The following is a 13,907-nucleotide window of genomic DNA, read 5'->3' as shown; positions in this document are numbered from 1 at the left end:
TTGGAAACAAAGACGCTTTTTAAATTATGAAGAGTCACTGGTTTTTTTTTTTTTTTTAAATTCCAAAAGCTAAGTGTGCCAAAATTGCAAATGTAAGTTTTTATTATATTTCAGGAATCAGATATTTTTTTCCACATTGGTATACAAGAAATTGTCAAGCCAAGAATCTGATATGGAAATTTGGAATTTATTTATTTTACTATTGTTTGTTGGTATAATATTCATATTTACAGTTGTGGCTATTTCCATAGAATTGATTATTTGGGTTAAGGTTGTTTTCCAAATCAGAAACTTTGTGTTCAGTATATTTTGTGTATTTGTTGCTTGCCAGTTTTGGAGATTATTCAATGACGTTATTCATTTGTGCCAAAAATGTTGCTGTTTTTGTGTACTTGTGTGTGTGTGTGTGTGTGTGGGGGGGGGGGGGGGGGGGGGGGGGACGAGTTTATAGTATATTAGATAGGCAATTGTTTCTTTATCACGCTGGTTTAATTGAGGCATCAAGTCTTTTCTATTTTGTCGTACTGCTTCTGTAAAGTCCTCTTTTTTTTCATTTTTTGTATTTAACAATAATTGGCCTGGGTCTGGCCTTACCGACTTCTGTTTTTCAAGTAATATTTTGTATTGTATTTGTAATTTTTCTTGGAAAAAATTCTGTGAGGTTGCATTCAAATCTTTCTAGTAGTTTTGAAACTGTAATCTCTCCTTTTATGATAATAAATAGCTTTGGATGAGGTTCAGTGAATTCAGTGAATACACTCAGGCTCATAATGAAAAGCTTGCTGGACCACAATTTACAGCAGACAAAAAGGAAAATAAGAGGTGCATATTTATGTCATGGCTCAGCATACACGTTAACAAACGGTTCATTCATTGTGGGGTCCATCTATTTTATGAAAGACTGCAACAAAAACACATCAATAACCTATACTCAGGTAATGATCAGAAAATAAATGGTTCATACAAAGGTTTGGATTGCCAAAGAAAAATTCTATTACACTTCAGGATATAAGTTTCCTTGTATACATATACACCAAAGTTGAGGTTATGGTGCAAATGTTTTTTTTTTTTTCTCCTCACTATTTTTTTGTTTGACATGACATGATGTAAAGAGCAACCCCCTCCCCCAAAAAAAGAAAGAAAGCATTGATCATGATGTTATGAAGAACTGGGAGTACAACTCCATCTGGCAGCTGGTGTAGAGCTTTCTTTTGATAACATGAGAAACAAAAAATTCCTGACATTAATAAAAAAAAAAAAAGAGAAATAAAGAGTCGGAGGTGACAAAACTTGCTGCAGCTCAGCAATTCGTTGGTGTGCAAGGGCCTTGGGAATCTATATTTTAAAATGAGCTTGGACGGATAAAAGTGTGATGTACAATAACGGACAGACAGTAACAGAATGAAGATGTTGAACAAAGTGCCAGAAGAGCACTGGTTTTGGTATCGGCTGTAGTCCATGGGTCGGTTAGAATTCAGAAGAGGCAGCGGCAGTTTTTTCTTTTTTTTTGTACTGGGAAGTCCGTCATGCAGAGTGGGGCAAGTTAAAGGGGTCTTTGCAAAGTCTTCATCTTAACTGCCATAATGCATTGTGTTGCTGGGGATGACCATGGGCGAAGCCATAGAAATAGCAGCACCCCCCATGGTAAACTGGTTGGTGACTGGATAGTAAGTACCGCTGCTACTGGGACCTGATTGGCCTGCTGCAGCCCCTGAAAGAGAAAACAAAGGATTACAATTCAAGACTCCCTGTGACTGTTTGCATGATAAATACATTTAGCTTACCAATGTGGATTTCTGTACTGTGTTGATTATTAACTGGACATACCCTGGACAATTCCTGTGCTCATGATGGAGCCCATCCTGGAGTGGGTGTGGTTCACAATACCTGTGTTCACTGTGAAGAAAAAGAAAAGCAGTTACTTGCTGTCGTATCAAAACATTCATTATTTGCATACTTTATCAATTTATTAAGTCTCACAATGATTAGTCCCACAAACAATGACTTGTCCATGTGTTGTTGCATCTTTGTTAATGCTCTTACAATTCTGTAAATGTGAGAAATATTCTGAAAATAAATATGTGAAATAAAAAAATGAGAGAGTGGCAATCCCCTGGTCCCTCCAGAGTTTGGGAGCAGAAAAAGTCAGACTTGCACCATGAAACAAGCAAATGATTTTTCTCAACAATAAGCCCAACAGATGCCACGCAGACCTGGCAACCATGGCTGTACGGATCTGGCAACCATGGCTGCACTTTGACCTGCCTACAGTTATAACAATACAGGAGCTTTTCGCCAGCAGTGACCTGTAAATGCATCCATGAAATGAAGTACCGAAATTCCGCTGTCTATTTTCCCGTGCAGACCGCACTGAACGGTTCAAATCTCGATTTTATTCGCTTTGATCCTATGCGACTTTGTGTCTAACGCGACTTGGTCATGGACCCCAATTTTTTTTCCCAAGTAGTATTTTAAATGGATGCTAAAAGGGCCGTACGAAGCTAAATGACTAGCGCGTAAATCTTAGCGCAAGTGATTAGATGAATTTCTGAATTTTCCAATTGAGTTGGATAAGACAAAAAAACAACCTGGGTAGGTTTGACCTAGGCCTACGAAAATTTGCAGGCTAGTTGTAGCTCCCCAAGATGTATAAAAAGGTCCATGGCAGAAATGTTAAAGTGAACAGGAAAAGAGTTTTTGAAGGTCCAATTTTTGCACAATTACAGGTCATACCTTTGTACCCTTGTCCTAGCTGGTTCACCCGATTGACTTCAAACTTGGGCTGTACCATGTTAAGACCTGAGACGACAAGGGAAAACAGCTTGAGTTTTTGAATTGCTAGGTGACGGGGCGGCTCATCAAAGTTGGGTTCACAATTCGTTCGCCACAAGAATTGCTTTAGAAATGTTTTTTGAGAGCAGACGCTCTCAAAAAAAAAATCCCAAATTTCACATGTAATTAGTTAGCTGCCAATAAAACGAGATGAATTTTAGCGATGCTCAACATTTATAAAAACTCATGAAACCATGAACACAAACAAGGCCTGGTGAAAAAAATATTTGATCAGTTTATTGTGTAATTTAAAAAAAATGTCTCTGTAGCTTCCTCTCGAATTTCTTAATGAAGTTGTACTTTTTAGAGAGCGTTGCAAAAATTTTGTGGTACATATAACAGCCCAAGACTTACAAAAAAAAAAGATTTACTAAGGACTAGTGCCTCTTAAAGGTGAACCATCAAACATATTACACATTTTGATCGAACGAACTGCTGACTCATGGTTAGAGTTTGTCTCAAAGCACTCGCAACAACTGCGCTCATTGTAACTGTTTGAATCATTTCTTTTCATTTCATATGCCAGTCGTGAAATCCACAGAAGAAATCGATTAAATTAATCTCGCTTAACTGTTGGCTGGCTTTTTTTTAATAATCAAGAAAATTGGGGTCCATGGTCGAACCACATTAGACAGAAAGTCGCATAGGATCGAAGAGAGTATAATCGAGATTTAGGTAACCACGTGATAATCGATATTTCCTGCGGAAGCGCGCACGGATTGTGTGAAAGGCAGAAACCGTTGCTTGTTTTCAAGAAAAAGATGAACACACTTTTGTGTTTGTCAATTTCCATTCCAATTAAGTTTGTAAGTACAGGTACCACTGTACCGTTTTATGAGCGACTAAAAGAATAAATCGGCCTGATATGGGTTGATATTGATTATTTTGAAAAGAGCTATACTTGGCCAATTTAATCATCAGAACGACAGAGTAATGGTGGCACTCAAACACATGTTGCAGTTTGGACAACGATACAGTGCATCCGGAACGCATTCACTTTTTTCCATGTTACAGCTTCATTTCAAAATAGTCAATTTCATAATCTTTCAACTTTTGGAAATTGACACACAAAAAAAAAAACCCATGTCAATCAAATATTTGCAGCCTTTACTCAATACCTTCTTTGCAGTAATTACACCTTTTTTTTAATATGATGCCACAAGCATGGCAAAATTATCTTTGGGCTTTTTCACCCATTCCTCGTTGCAACACCTCAAGTTGGATGGAGACTACTGATGAAAAACCAGATTTGATAGCTGTGGTTGAAAATAAGTCGAAAGGATTGAACTGAGAGGATCAATGCGTTTGCAGCACACACACTTCACACGCTTTATAAGACACACATATGGCAGATATCCAAAAGGGAGCTTTCACCCATTTAGAACTTTCTAGGCCAATTATATGCAAAAGGCCGAGTGCTCTGCGCGCGGCACACACGATAGAATGCCTTTATTGTCATTGTACAACAGGTATACAACGAAATTAGGAATATAGCTCGCAAGTCAGGCTGCTCTTAAAATTGGCCGCGTATCACGTTTGCAGGTGCATTTTTTTTTTTTTTCTTCACCAAAGCTTAACAGCAGCATTTTTTTTTTGTAAATGCACAAACATGCACAAACTAATTGTGGACATTGTCATGCAGCGGTACAGCTCTGCTGCAGCCCAGAACTACAACAAAAACTTAACACTTTGGATTCCACTGACATTGTTGTTGTTGTAGATCTAGTGAGAATCCCGGGTCCACTGAAAACTGCTTCCTCTGCTCTATGCGGAAAAAAACAACAATTGCCCCACTTGATCACTTATTGTATGATTTACCCAGAATCGTACTCATTATTGTATCGAACAACCATTCACACTTACAACTACGGGCGATTTGGAGTGGTCAATTGTCCTACCATGCAAAAAGTGGAGTATACGACAAATGATGAGATAAATATTCGGATACAAGAATCTATCAGTACAAGTGATCTGAGTGATCCACTCTCTTCATGCACACAAATACGTCTCCATGATTTAAGCTAATGATAGCAAATGTATGTATAGCACACGTGCATCAATGAAGGGGGGGGGGGGGGGGGGGGGGGGGGGGGTGCGCTCAAGCTCAAGGAAGCCACCTAAAATGTGCACATTATACTTTTTAAAATGCCATTATACGTAAATATCGTGACTCGAATATCTATTTATTAACATGAGAAGGATTTAACGTGGAGGTCACTCATTGAGGGGAAAGGGAGTAATATATATATAGATATATATATATATCGATATAATTTGTCGCTCTTGCTGGGGAAAGAGAATAATATGGGAGAATAATATGTGAATTTTATATGTATGTATTTTTTTTTTAAGTTCAGACAATTGGGAATTATGGTAACATTTGTGTCAGCTAAAATTCATGTTGTGATACGAGTACTTCACTACTTCTTACACACTGCGCATATCTGAGATCAGCATTTTGTTCGAAGGGGCAAATTTTGCATTTGGTGAGAATTTGGTTGATTTGCGTTTGGATGGCCTTGTCAAAACTCTGACAATGCTGTCTTGCGTTGCAGTGACAAAACAGGGAGAAAGACGTACCTAGAGGAATAAGGTTGTTGTGAGAGACTGATGAGCCACTGCCAATGACTGTACTAAGGTCATAAGCTGCAGGCATTCCTGGATAGGATGATAAGAAACACAGCAATCACCAATATTAACAAAGAAAAAAAATCAATCGGATCAAGGTGGCACGTATGGGATCACAGTTTGAGGTTGGTTGAATTACTTTACATTAAGCGCTAAGTTTTATTGTTAAAATAAGGTTAATTCAAATTGTGTTGTAATTCGATATTATTTGTATATGTTGAAATGACCTCTTTGAAAATCAATTATTCCTGTGGTGATAAGGGATTGATATACCGTTTGCCTGTCTTTGGTAAAAACTATGAAAGTCATCGCTCCTGGAGGACAATCGTTTTAATTTTGCAGAGCAAACTACAGATGTTCCACAAAAGTTTTACTCAAAATCCCACCCCTTTAAGAAACTTGTGCACGCAGACACGCAGAACCACACAGGCACACAGCGTTCACAACTTGAAGGTGGTGGGTTCAATCCTCACCCCTGGTGACCATGACAAAGTGTCCTTGAGCAAGACACTGAACCCTAAATTGCTCCTAGCGGCGCCTGGCAGCAGCATCCCACTGGTGGAATATCTTAATTTCGTTGTAGACCAGTTGTACAATGACAATTAAGGCAATGAAATTCAATTCAAAAAATATTTCAGCCTGCCGCCCCAGGGCAGCTGTGGCTATTTACATAGTTTACCACTACCAGAGTGTGAATGGGTGAGCGCATGAATAATGCATCGACTGTGAGCGCTTTGAATAGAGTTCTATATATTAAAAAAAAAAAAAAAAAAAAACAGCATAAATCACATTCTTGGGGAAATACACTTCACATAAACTGACAAACACTAGAGCTCAGATTCGCCACCAATATTTTTTGTTCTTTTAGTAAACATGGTGAAACATATGATTTTAGTTTTTTTTCCATATTCTTCTTCCCATTATTTGGATGGATGGATGGATGGATGGATGGATGGATGGATGGATGGATGGATGGATGGATGGATGGATGGATGGATGGATGGATGGATGGATGTTGGAGCATTCCCTCACATTGCTATTTTAAGAGTTCCACTGAGAATTTTATACCAGCTTTCTGTCAGCATTGTTTGTGCTCCCAAAACTGGTTATTAGCATTGGTGTTAGTTAATTACACTTTCTTAACCAATGCAATCACAGCCTCTGTGTATGTTTTGTTAATTAGATACTATCTATTTATGACCTTTTTAACAGTTAGCGCCACGCAAAAGCAACACATTCATTTAGTAAATTCAGCCCTCGGTGTATTGTTTAAATGTGCCACAGAGTGCCTCAAAAAAGAAGTGCGTCAGCCTATCATTCAGACTGAGGTCAGATAATCAAAAATACAAAGAAAAAAAATTGATAAATCAGATACAGGTGGGCAAAAACAATCTCAGAGCGGTGTTAGCGCGTCAAAAATGCATCTCTGAACCCACCCCAGTGTTGATGGCAGGAAACGCGTTTGACAAAACTTCTGCCTCCAAATACAGTAATGTTTTATTTTTAGTTTAAAATGGCTTACCTTAACTAGAATCCCGCGTTGCTTTATGGCCCAAGGTTGAATCCTGGTCCGATATTGCGCCTTTTACTGCTGTAATTTCTCATCCCACATTTTTTTTGCCATGATTACTCTTCTCGTGTTTCTGAATTTCTACTTTCTTTTTGGCGGTTGGAAAATACTTTTGGTACATTACTGCCACCTATAGCACGCCATAAATAAGATGGTTAACGGCTGTAATGCCTGCTGCGACTTCATGGCTATTGCCAAACACTTTTGGTGAATTACCGACAGGGGGGTTAAGGTTGGTGCCCTTCTGAGCTCTAATTTTAATATGAAATACATCCCATTCCATCCTGGGGGTTATGTTATAAATAAAACATGCGATACAGGAATACACTGTAGACATTTGATCACATTTATAGCACCTTTTTAGGGCTTTACCACAATAAAAACACATTTAAACATATATTAAGGGAGAGCATAATCGATGACTAACAAACATAGTATTTTACAATGCGGCAATGTGTTTTGACTATGATGATGATGAAGATGATGATGAAGAAGCTGCCATAATGCAGTACTACATTCCCATTTCAATGCAGAAATAAAGGCCGTTTTGTAAAAAAATGAATGAATAAATATTGTCATGGGTTGAAAATGACCATTGAAAATTTTACGTCCTCATTAGCAAATTGTACAAGTGTCCATAACATGGTTTCAGCCCTTCTACATCAATGACTTTTTTTTTTTTTTATAATGAACAAACTAGCTATGGGCAGTTAATGTCTGACTGTGCTTCTTTCAATGCTTCTCCATCAATATCGTTTTGGAACTACAGCACACCATACATCACGATGCCACTCGGCCAATATTACACAACAGATTGGGAAAGGCGGGAGTGACCAGCAAGGGAAATTGACAGAATACGAGCAAAACAAAAGGGATGCTCTGATTGAATAAATCAGAACTTATAGGTATTACAACTCACACCTACACTACAAAATGCTGGCAAATGGCAAAAAAAATACACCCTCAAAAATGCTGCATTAAAAACAACCCAATTTGGGTTAAAAATTGGACAAAAACCAAATATTTTTTTGTATTTGCAAAGGAACTCAAAGTTGGGTCATTTTGATAACATTACATAACATAAAAATTATGTTATGTTGATATGTCGATCTAAACCAGTCCAGCTCTCGTCGCTATAGCTGGATGGCAGGGCAGTGACATCGATGCAATGTGAGTAAACAACCCCCCAAAACAATTCGGTAGTTAGAGCCAAATACATGAATATTTTTAATAATATTACTCATATTAATAATTTGAATCTGAGCAGAGTATGATTAAATCTCACGACGATCTAGGTATTCCAGAGAAAAATATGCTGCCAGTTTCGGAAAGCTTGGTCTCAGTCACAGGTTACCAAAAACTGAACAAACTGAAAATTAAAAAATTGCACAAACTCAACACTTGATTCAAAAGGTTGTACAACAAAATATTCATGTAAGGAGATCATCATTTTTGTCCAGGCCTGTTTCATGAGTTTTTAAAAACTTTCTGTTGAACCACAACTCAAAAGCATTTTTAAATTTATATTTTTGAATTTGTAGTTAACTTCACACAATCTCTGTGACTCCTAGGGGGTTTTCTTCCATTAATATTGGTGTACCATGTATTTTGTCCACGTGTGTATATAAGAATGAAGGACGTTTTCGAGGTTGGGTGTTCCCAGTTAATACATGAATTAAATAAATTCTTAACATCTTCCTTTAATGTTTGTTATTCACCTGATGTGGACATACCTTGACTCATGCTGTAGGCTATTCCTGTATTCCAAATATTCTCAGAGGGGGAGGTGTAATGCGACCCAGGAGGTGGATTTGGGGTGGTACCCGTGTACCTGTAAATACATATATGTTTGGCATTATGAAAACAGAGCACTCCCATGGAGGTGGCTTTGCCTCAACAATCAACAATCTGATTGGTTTAAGTGCAATACATAATGTATTCAGTTTGTCCCGGTTCTCGGACAAAGCTTCGTAAACCGACTCGAAAATGAGTAAAGGATCCCTTTCATTTAGTAATTGACTCACCTAAAAAATGGGTTCTTTAAATCCAGGAGGTTGCTGGACTTTGATCCAGTCTGGTCCACCTGGGCAGCAATACTGATGTCATAACTTTGTCTGTTGGGAAAGAAAGTATCACTTGATGAAGAAGACCTGAATGGCAACAGATTTTTTTTTTCTTTTCAATTTCAATGAAAAAACATTGTCAACATGACAATCTGGATTGTTTTAGTGGTTTACGGTGTTTACTGTATGTTATAATATGACTGATTTTTACTTCATGTATAGCACACATGCAGCAAAATTGCATTCAATTGCAAAATATTAAGGACAAAATAAAAAGTAACCACATTATTAAGGACAAAATAAAAAGTAAACACATAGTAAAATGCGGCTCTAGTAAAATGCGGTCAAATTTCTGGATGATCAGTTTCTTATTCAGAGACAATAATCACCTTTTGTTGGCCACTAGTAGAGCAGTCCCAGACAGTGTATCCCCAGCCTTTGTGAATAAAGGAGACTGCAGCAAACAGCGTACCTGATACCAGTGAGTAAGAGGTTCTGTAGGTGCAGTGGACAGCCACACTGTCGTCCTGTCAGGAGACAACAAGCAATGACTTTGAATGAGAGGACATTTATTTATATAGCACTTGAAGCAGAGAGACTCTCCTGTTTATGTTCACAAATGCACTTTAGAGCTAGATCATTCATTTTTTCATGTCTGCTCAATAAAATAAAATAAAATAAAAAAGTAACATTTCTATCAGGCATTTGTTTGTATTAGAACATTTTCAAAATCTCATCTTGTTCTCGTTAATAATTTATTGTGTGACTTACACTGATCCCATGAATGCCACGTCAAACCAGAAAGCCAGACCGTGTACAAGGCCCGAATGCATCATGTGGAACTTAAAGGGGATCTCTATCCTAAAAGACAAAGAAAAAGGTAATAAGATACAGTTCATAGATTTATTTGACTTGTATCAATTAGGGTTACCTGTAAAGATCCTCTTCTTTCGCCTCCAGAAAGTTGACTGTGTATTTGACTGACTTTGCCATCAAGATACGGATATCAAATGTGTCCTGTGGATGGAGATGTGAGGTCATCCCATCAAGCAAAAGTAACATAGGAATGATAGTTTCTGCAATAACCTACTAGCCCAACTACTTGATCAGTTCAGCCGTTATACAAACAATTTACAATGGGTCTGTGCATTTTCTCTGTGCATATATTTATGACCACAATGAGCGGAAAAACTAACAGACTAGAGTCTGCTTATCGACTGTCCTTGGTGTACGTACCACAATTGGTTGGCGGAAATATTCATCCACTGCTGCACCCCGCAGCGCAGAGAGATCTACACCATGGAAGGAGGGCTGGTACCTGAGGAACAAAAAAAAGTTTTATATTTTAGAATGTTGCAAATGTGGTCTAATATCAATATTAGACGGGAGTATAAATATCTTTTGTGACTTGTTTTTTGCAGCCTACCCAGAATCAACTGAGAATTATTCATCTCCATCAAGTCTTGCCTGTTTTTTTTTTCCTACTCACCAAAAATTAGCTTTTGTGAACTGCTCCATGTATAGCTGCTCATCTGTGAAAGGTGCCAGGTGAACATCCCCAATGGTCGGGAACATTTTACCTAAAACCAAAGCAACAAAGAAGAAAAACATGTCCTAGTTAATCAGAATTGTACAAACTAATCATGTAAAATACAACATCATTTAATCCAACTTTCTTTTGGATATTATCATTATAATCAAGTGTACCATTGGGTTTAAGGAACTTCTTGGCATGCAAGTAGCTCTCCAGCATCCGCTCATTAAAAAGCATATAGCCCATGGGCTCTGATATGATGATGTCCACTTGTTCAGGGAGTGTCACCTCCTCCACCTTTCCCGGTACAACAATTACATGGTCCCCAAGATGGTTACTGTTAACCAGCACCTGCAAAGTAGCACACAGGTGATGAGTCATTGCTATTACAAATGACGTTTATGTTTTGAAATATTGCTTTTGAGTGTGTACCTCAGCATGCTGAGCCATTGTACTTGCTTCCACAGCATAGACCTTCTTTGCTCCTGCCTGGGCTGCAAAGAAAGACAGGATCCCAGAGCCACAGCCAACATCCAGCACAATCTGGAGGAAAACATCGTAAGACATCCACATAAGATCAAAAACTGTACATTCGCTTATTATTATTGATACATTGGATTTATATTGTGCTTTTCTATAGCCAGAGCGATTAATATGGCTCAACACGTCCCTGAGTTGACTAAGCTGCGCGAATGACATGAATCTAGACGTTGTTAAAAATAACTCGAACAGCTCATTACCTTGTCCTCAAAATCGGCATGGTTCTGCAAAATGGCCCGCTGGTAAGTCCCTGTGCGCACATAGTCCTGCATCATATTCTGTTGTTGCGAGAGGTATCCATAAAACTGCAAGTATGGAAAAACAAGGAAGTAAATATTACTCATTGCAGTTAAAAAAAAAAAAAAAAAAAAGATCGAAATCCTCTACTCACCTGGAAGTACTGTATGGCAGATGATTCCTCTGTTCTGTCACTGAAGACTGACCGCTCACAAAGATGGCCCCGACAATTCTTCAAGACGTTATAAAAGGACTGAAAGTCTGAAGTTGAAACCGTGCAACAGATCAGGTTACAAGTTAAGTAGCGATGCTAGCAATAAAATCCAACTTCGAAGTTAGGGTACCTGCAGGTGAGGAAAACTGAATTAGGACACTGTTGCAGCCCAGTGTGATAATGAACGACTGCTTCCCCACTCTGCTACATTCCGTCTCCTTAGAAACTGAACACTTGAAGATACTTGCGTCCTCTCCTGAAGAAAAAAAAAAAGGGAGATTCTGTATCAGACGAAATTTCAAAATAATTCATGTTGCAGTGTCTGTTTTGCAGCTGGGCCAATATCATGGCATTTTTGCCGTAGAGACAAAAATTTACATGAAAATTCAATGTATTTAAGCTATGAGTGATTAGTGAGTGGCAACGTAACATGGTGTCACTCTTGCTGTGATGCATTAAGTAGCATTTATATATATATTTAGGTTATTAATTTGTGGTGTTTTTCTTAAGGCAGAGAAGGGCGGGGTGAGCCTTTCAGTTACTCGTGCATTAGGTTATACACTTGTTTTCAAATACGCTCGATCCGATTGATTGCTGAATGCTAAAAATAGGATTGATTTGACTCTATAACAATCATTTTGGCTTTCTGGAGGTAGTTCATCATCAAGCACGACTGGGTAGTTTGTCACCACCGCGGAGAACATCCCATCACGCGTCTCTTTTCTGCTGCACAGATTTACATATGCTATCAATAAAGTCGGTGTTGCTTCAGTGTAAACTAGCTTTGCGCCTAGGAGTAGCAAGCAGTCGTAAAAGTAAACACTTACATCAAGACCTGCATACATATATGCTGCTGTTTATTTATTTTAACCAGCACTGTTTAGTGTGACATGTCCACACTCCACAGTAATGCCATTGATGGGTGAGCAGGGACATAAGAGCCCTTTAACAATCACAGCTTTGACAATGTCAAAATTGTGTTGTTTGATATCACAAGTTCGGTCTCAAAACACTAAATTGTTCAGCCCTAGTTCACGACAGAATAATCCTAGCAGGAGTTACAGTTCATGACAAAATAACCAATGTCTAATAATGAGTACACATCAGACTGTTTTGATTAAAAAATAAAATATGTATAAGAATATTATTGGGAAAGAACATTTTCATTAATGCAGCCTTAATTTTATTTTAGGAGGGAAAAGCGAGCCTATTGTTTCAAGAACAAAGACGAATGCATAAGGAAGGCCTTTAATCAAAAATGAAAGATAAGCATCAATAACAATTCATCGAACTACACAATGTTATGCTGTATTTAGACGGCTTTGTCAAGCAACTGGATATATACGATTAAGCGATCTACTGTACAAGGAGCTACCGCTAAGACCTCAACGTGCCGCTGCTCGTAAGCTTGACATCTTTCCCAAAACAAATTTTGCAACCTCTACGGACTAATCGCTAAATAGAATTAGGAAAATTATTTAACTATTCAAATAATTGCAATTAATATTCAAGAGCATCGTTACAGAAAATTACACCGCGTGATAAAAGATTAAAATGTTTATTGATGTATTGCAGCTATTCGACGATGTCTTATTTAGCCATGTTAAACAGGCGATATTTTATCGCGGGCATGATTACGCCTACAACCGAGGCACTGGGAAAATATTTGTCTTGCGGTTCCCTCCTGAAACGCTGCGTTACCGCGTCATGCGTTACCGTTAGCCAAGGCTATCAGAAAAGCTGTATAAGCATGTGCAAAGCAAAGCAAACCATAGCATAGCTTAGCATATTTTAGCATAGCTTAGCATACCATAGCATAACATAGCATAGTATAGTTTCGCGTAGCTTAGCTTAGCTTTAGCACTGGTGGTGCAGATGCCACACATGTCCGATGCGTTAATGTTTAAATGGTTACTGTACCATTAGAGAGGTTGAGTAATGCAGTCTCCTGTGTGGTTTTTACTTCCAAACGCAATGGTTGCTGTTCTGAGTGTCGCTGTATTTCTCCATTTGCGTCTCCGATGGTCAGCAGCCGTACGCCGGGAAACACCGAGACCGCCATTTTCAATCTGAAAGTGTACAGGTCAGGCAGGTCTGTGTGGCATTCTACTTCACAATTCGGGATACATAAAACAGTGCAACAGCGCCCCCTTTCAATAAAATGATGTTACGAAAACATACACAACGTTCTTGAACCCATATCTTGAGTTAAATATTTTATTTCGCTTTGTGTAGAAACGACAGTCACCATTCACTGTTAACCAAACAGCATATTCCTATTTTTAATAA

General features: G+C 38.3%; 1 protein-coding gene across 13 annotated transcripts; it reads right to left on the bottom strand.

The window, feature by feature from the left end:
• Nucleotides 1–811: 811 nt before the first annotated feature.
• Nucleotides 812–13,725, bottom strand: carm1 (coactivator-associated arginine methyltransferase 1). 13 transcript variants are annotated; one of them, XM_088357505.1, is made up of 18 exons: nt 13,539–13,725; nt 11,749–11,874; nt 11,559–11,665; nt 11,368–11,472; nt 11,060–11,170; nt 10,801–10,978; nt 10,583–10,673; nt 10,330–10,411; nt 10,025–10,110; nt 9,865–9,954; nt 9,483–9,620; nt 9,055–9,144; nt 8,764–8,861; nt 5,413–5,490; nt 4,537–4,596; nt 2,734–2,799; nt 1,828–1,896; nt 812–1,711 (listed from the first exon to the last, which is right to left on the bottom strand). In XM_088357505.1, the coding sequence occupies exons 1-18, from the start codon at nt 13,678–13,680 to the stop codon at nt 1,572–1,574; spliced, it is 1,857 nt and encodes a 618-aa protein (XP_088213631.1). In that variant the 5' UTR covers nt 13,681–13,725; the 3' UTR covers nt 812–1,571. The 13 variants fall into 13 exon arrangements, with proteins under 13 accessions (XP_088213631.1, XP_088213633.1, XP_088213644.1 ...); XM_088357508.1 differs by having other exon boundaries at nt 1,564–1,711; nt 1,785–1,896; nt 13,539–13,724; XM_088357507.1 differs by lacking the exon at nt 2,734–2,799 and having other exon boundaries at nt 13,539–13,724.
• Nucleotides 13,726–13,907: the final 182 nt, after the last annotated feature.

This window comes from Syngnathus floridae, chromosome 17 (genome assembly GCF_059516105.1).
Source record: "Syngnathus floridae isolate MCC-2025c chromosome 17, RoL_Sflo_1.0, whole genome shotgun sequence".
Taxonomy (NCBI): domain Eukaryota; kingdom Metazoa; phylum Chordata; class Actinopteri; order Syngnathiformes; family Syngnathidae; genus Syngnathus; species Syngnathus floridae.
This window is presented reverse-complemented; position numbering and strand designations above follow the sequence as displayed.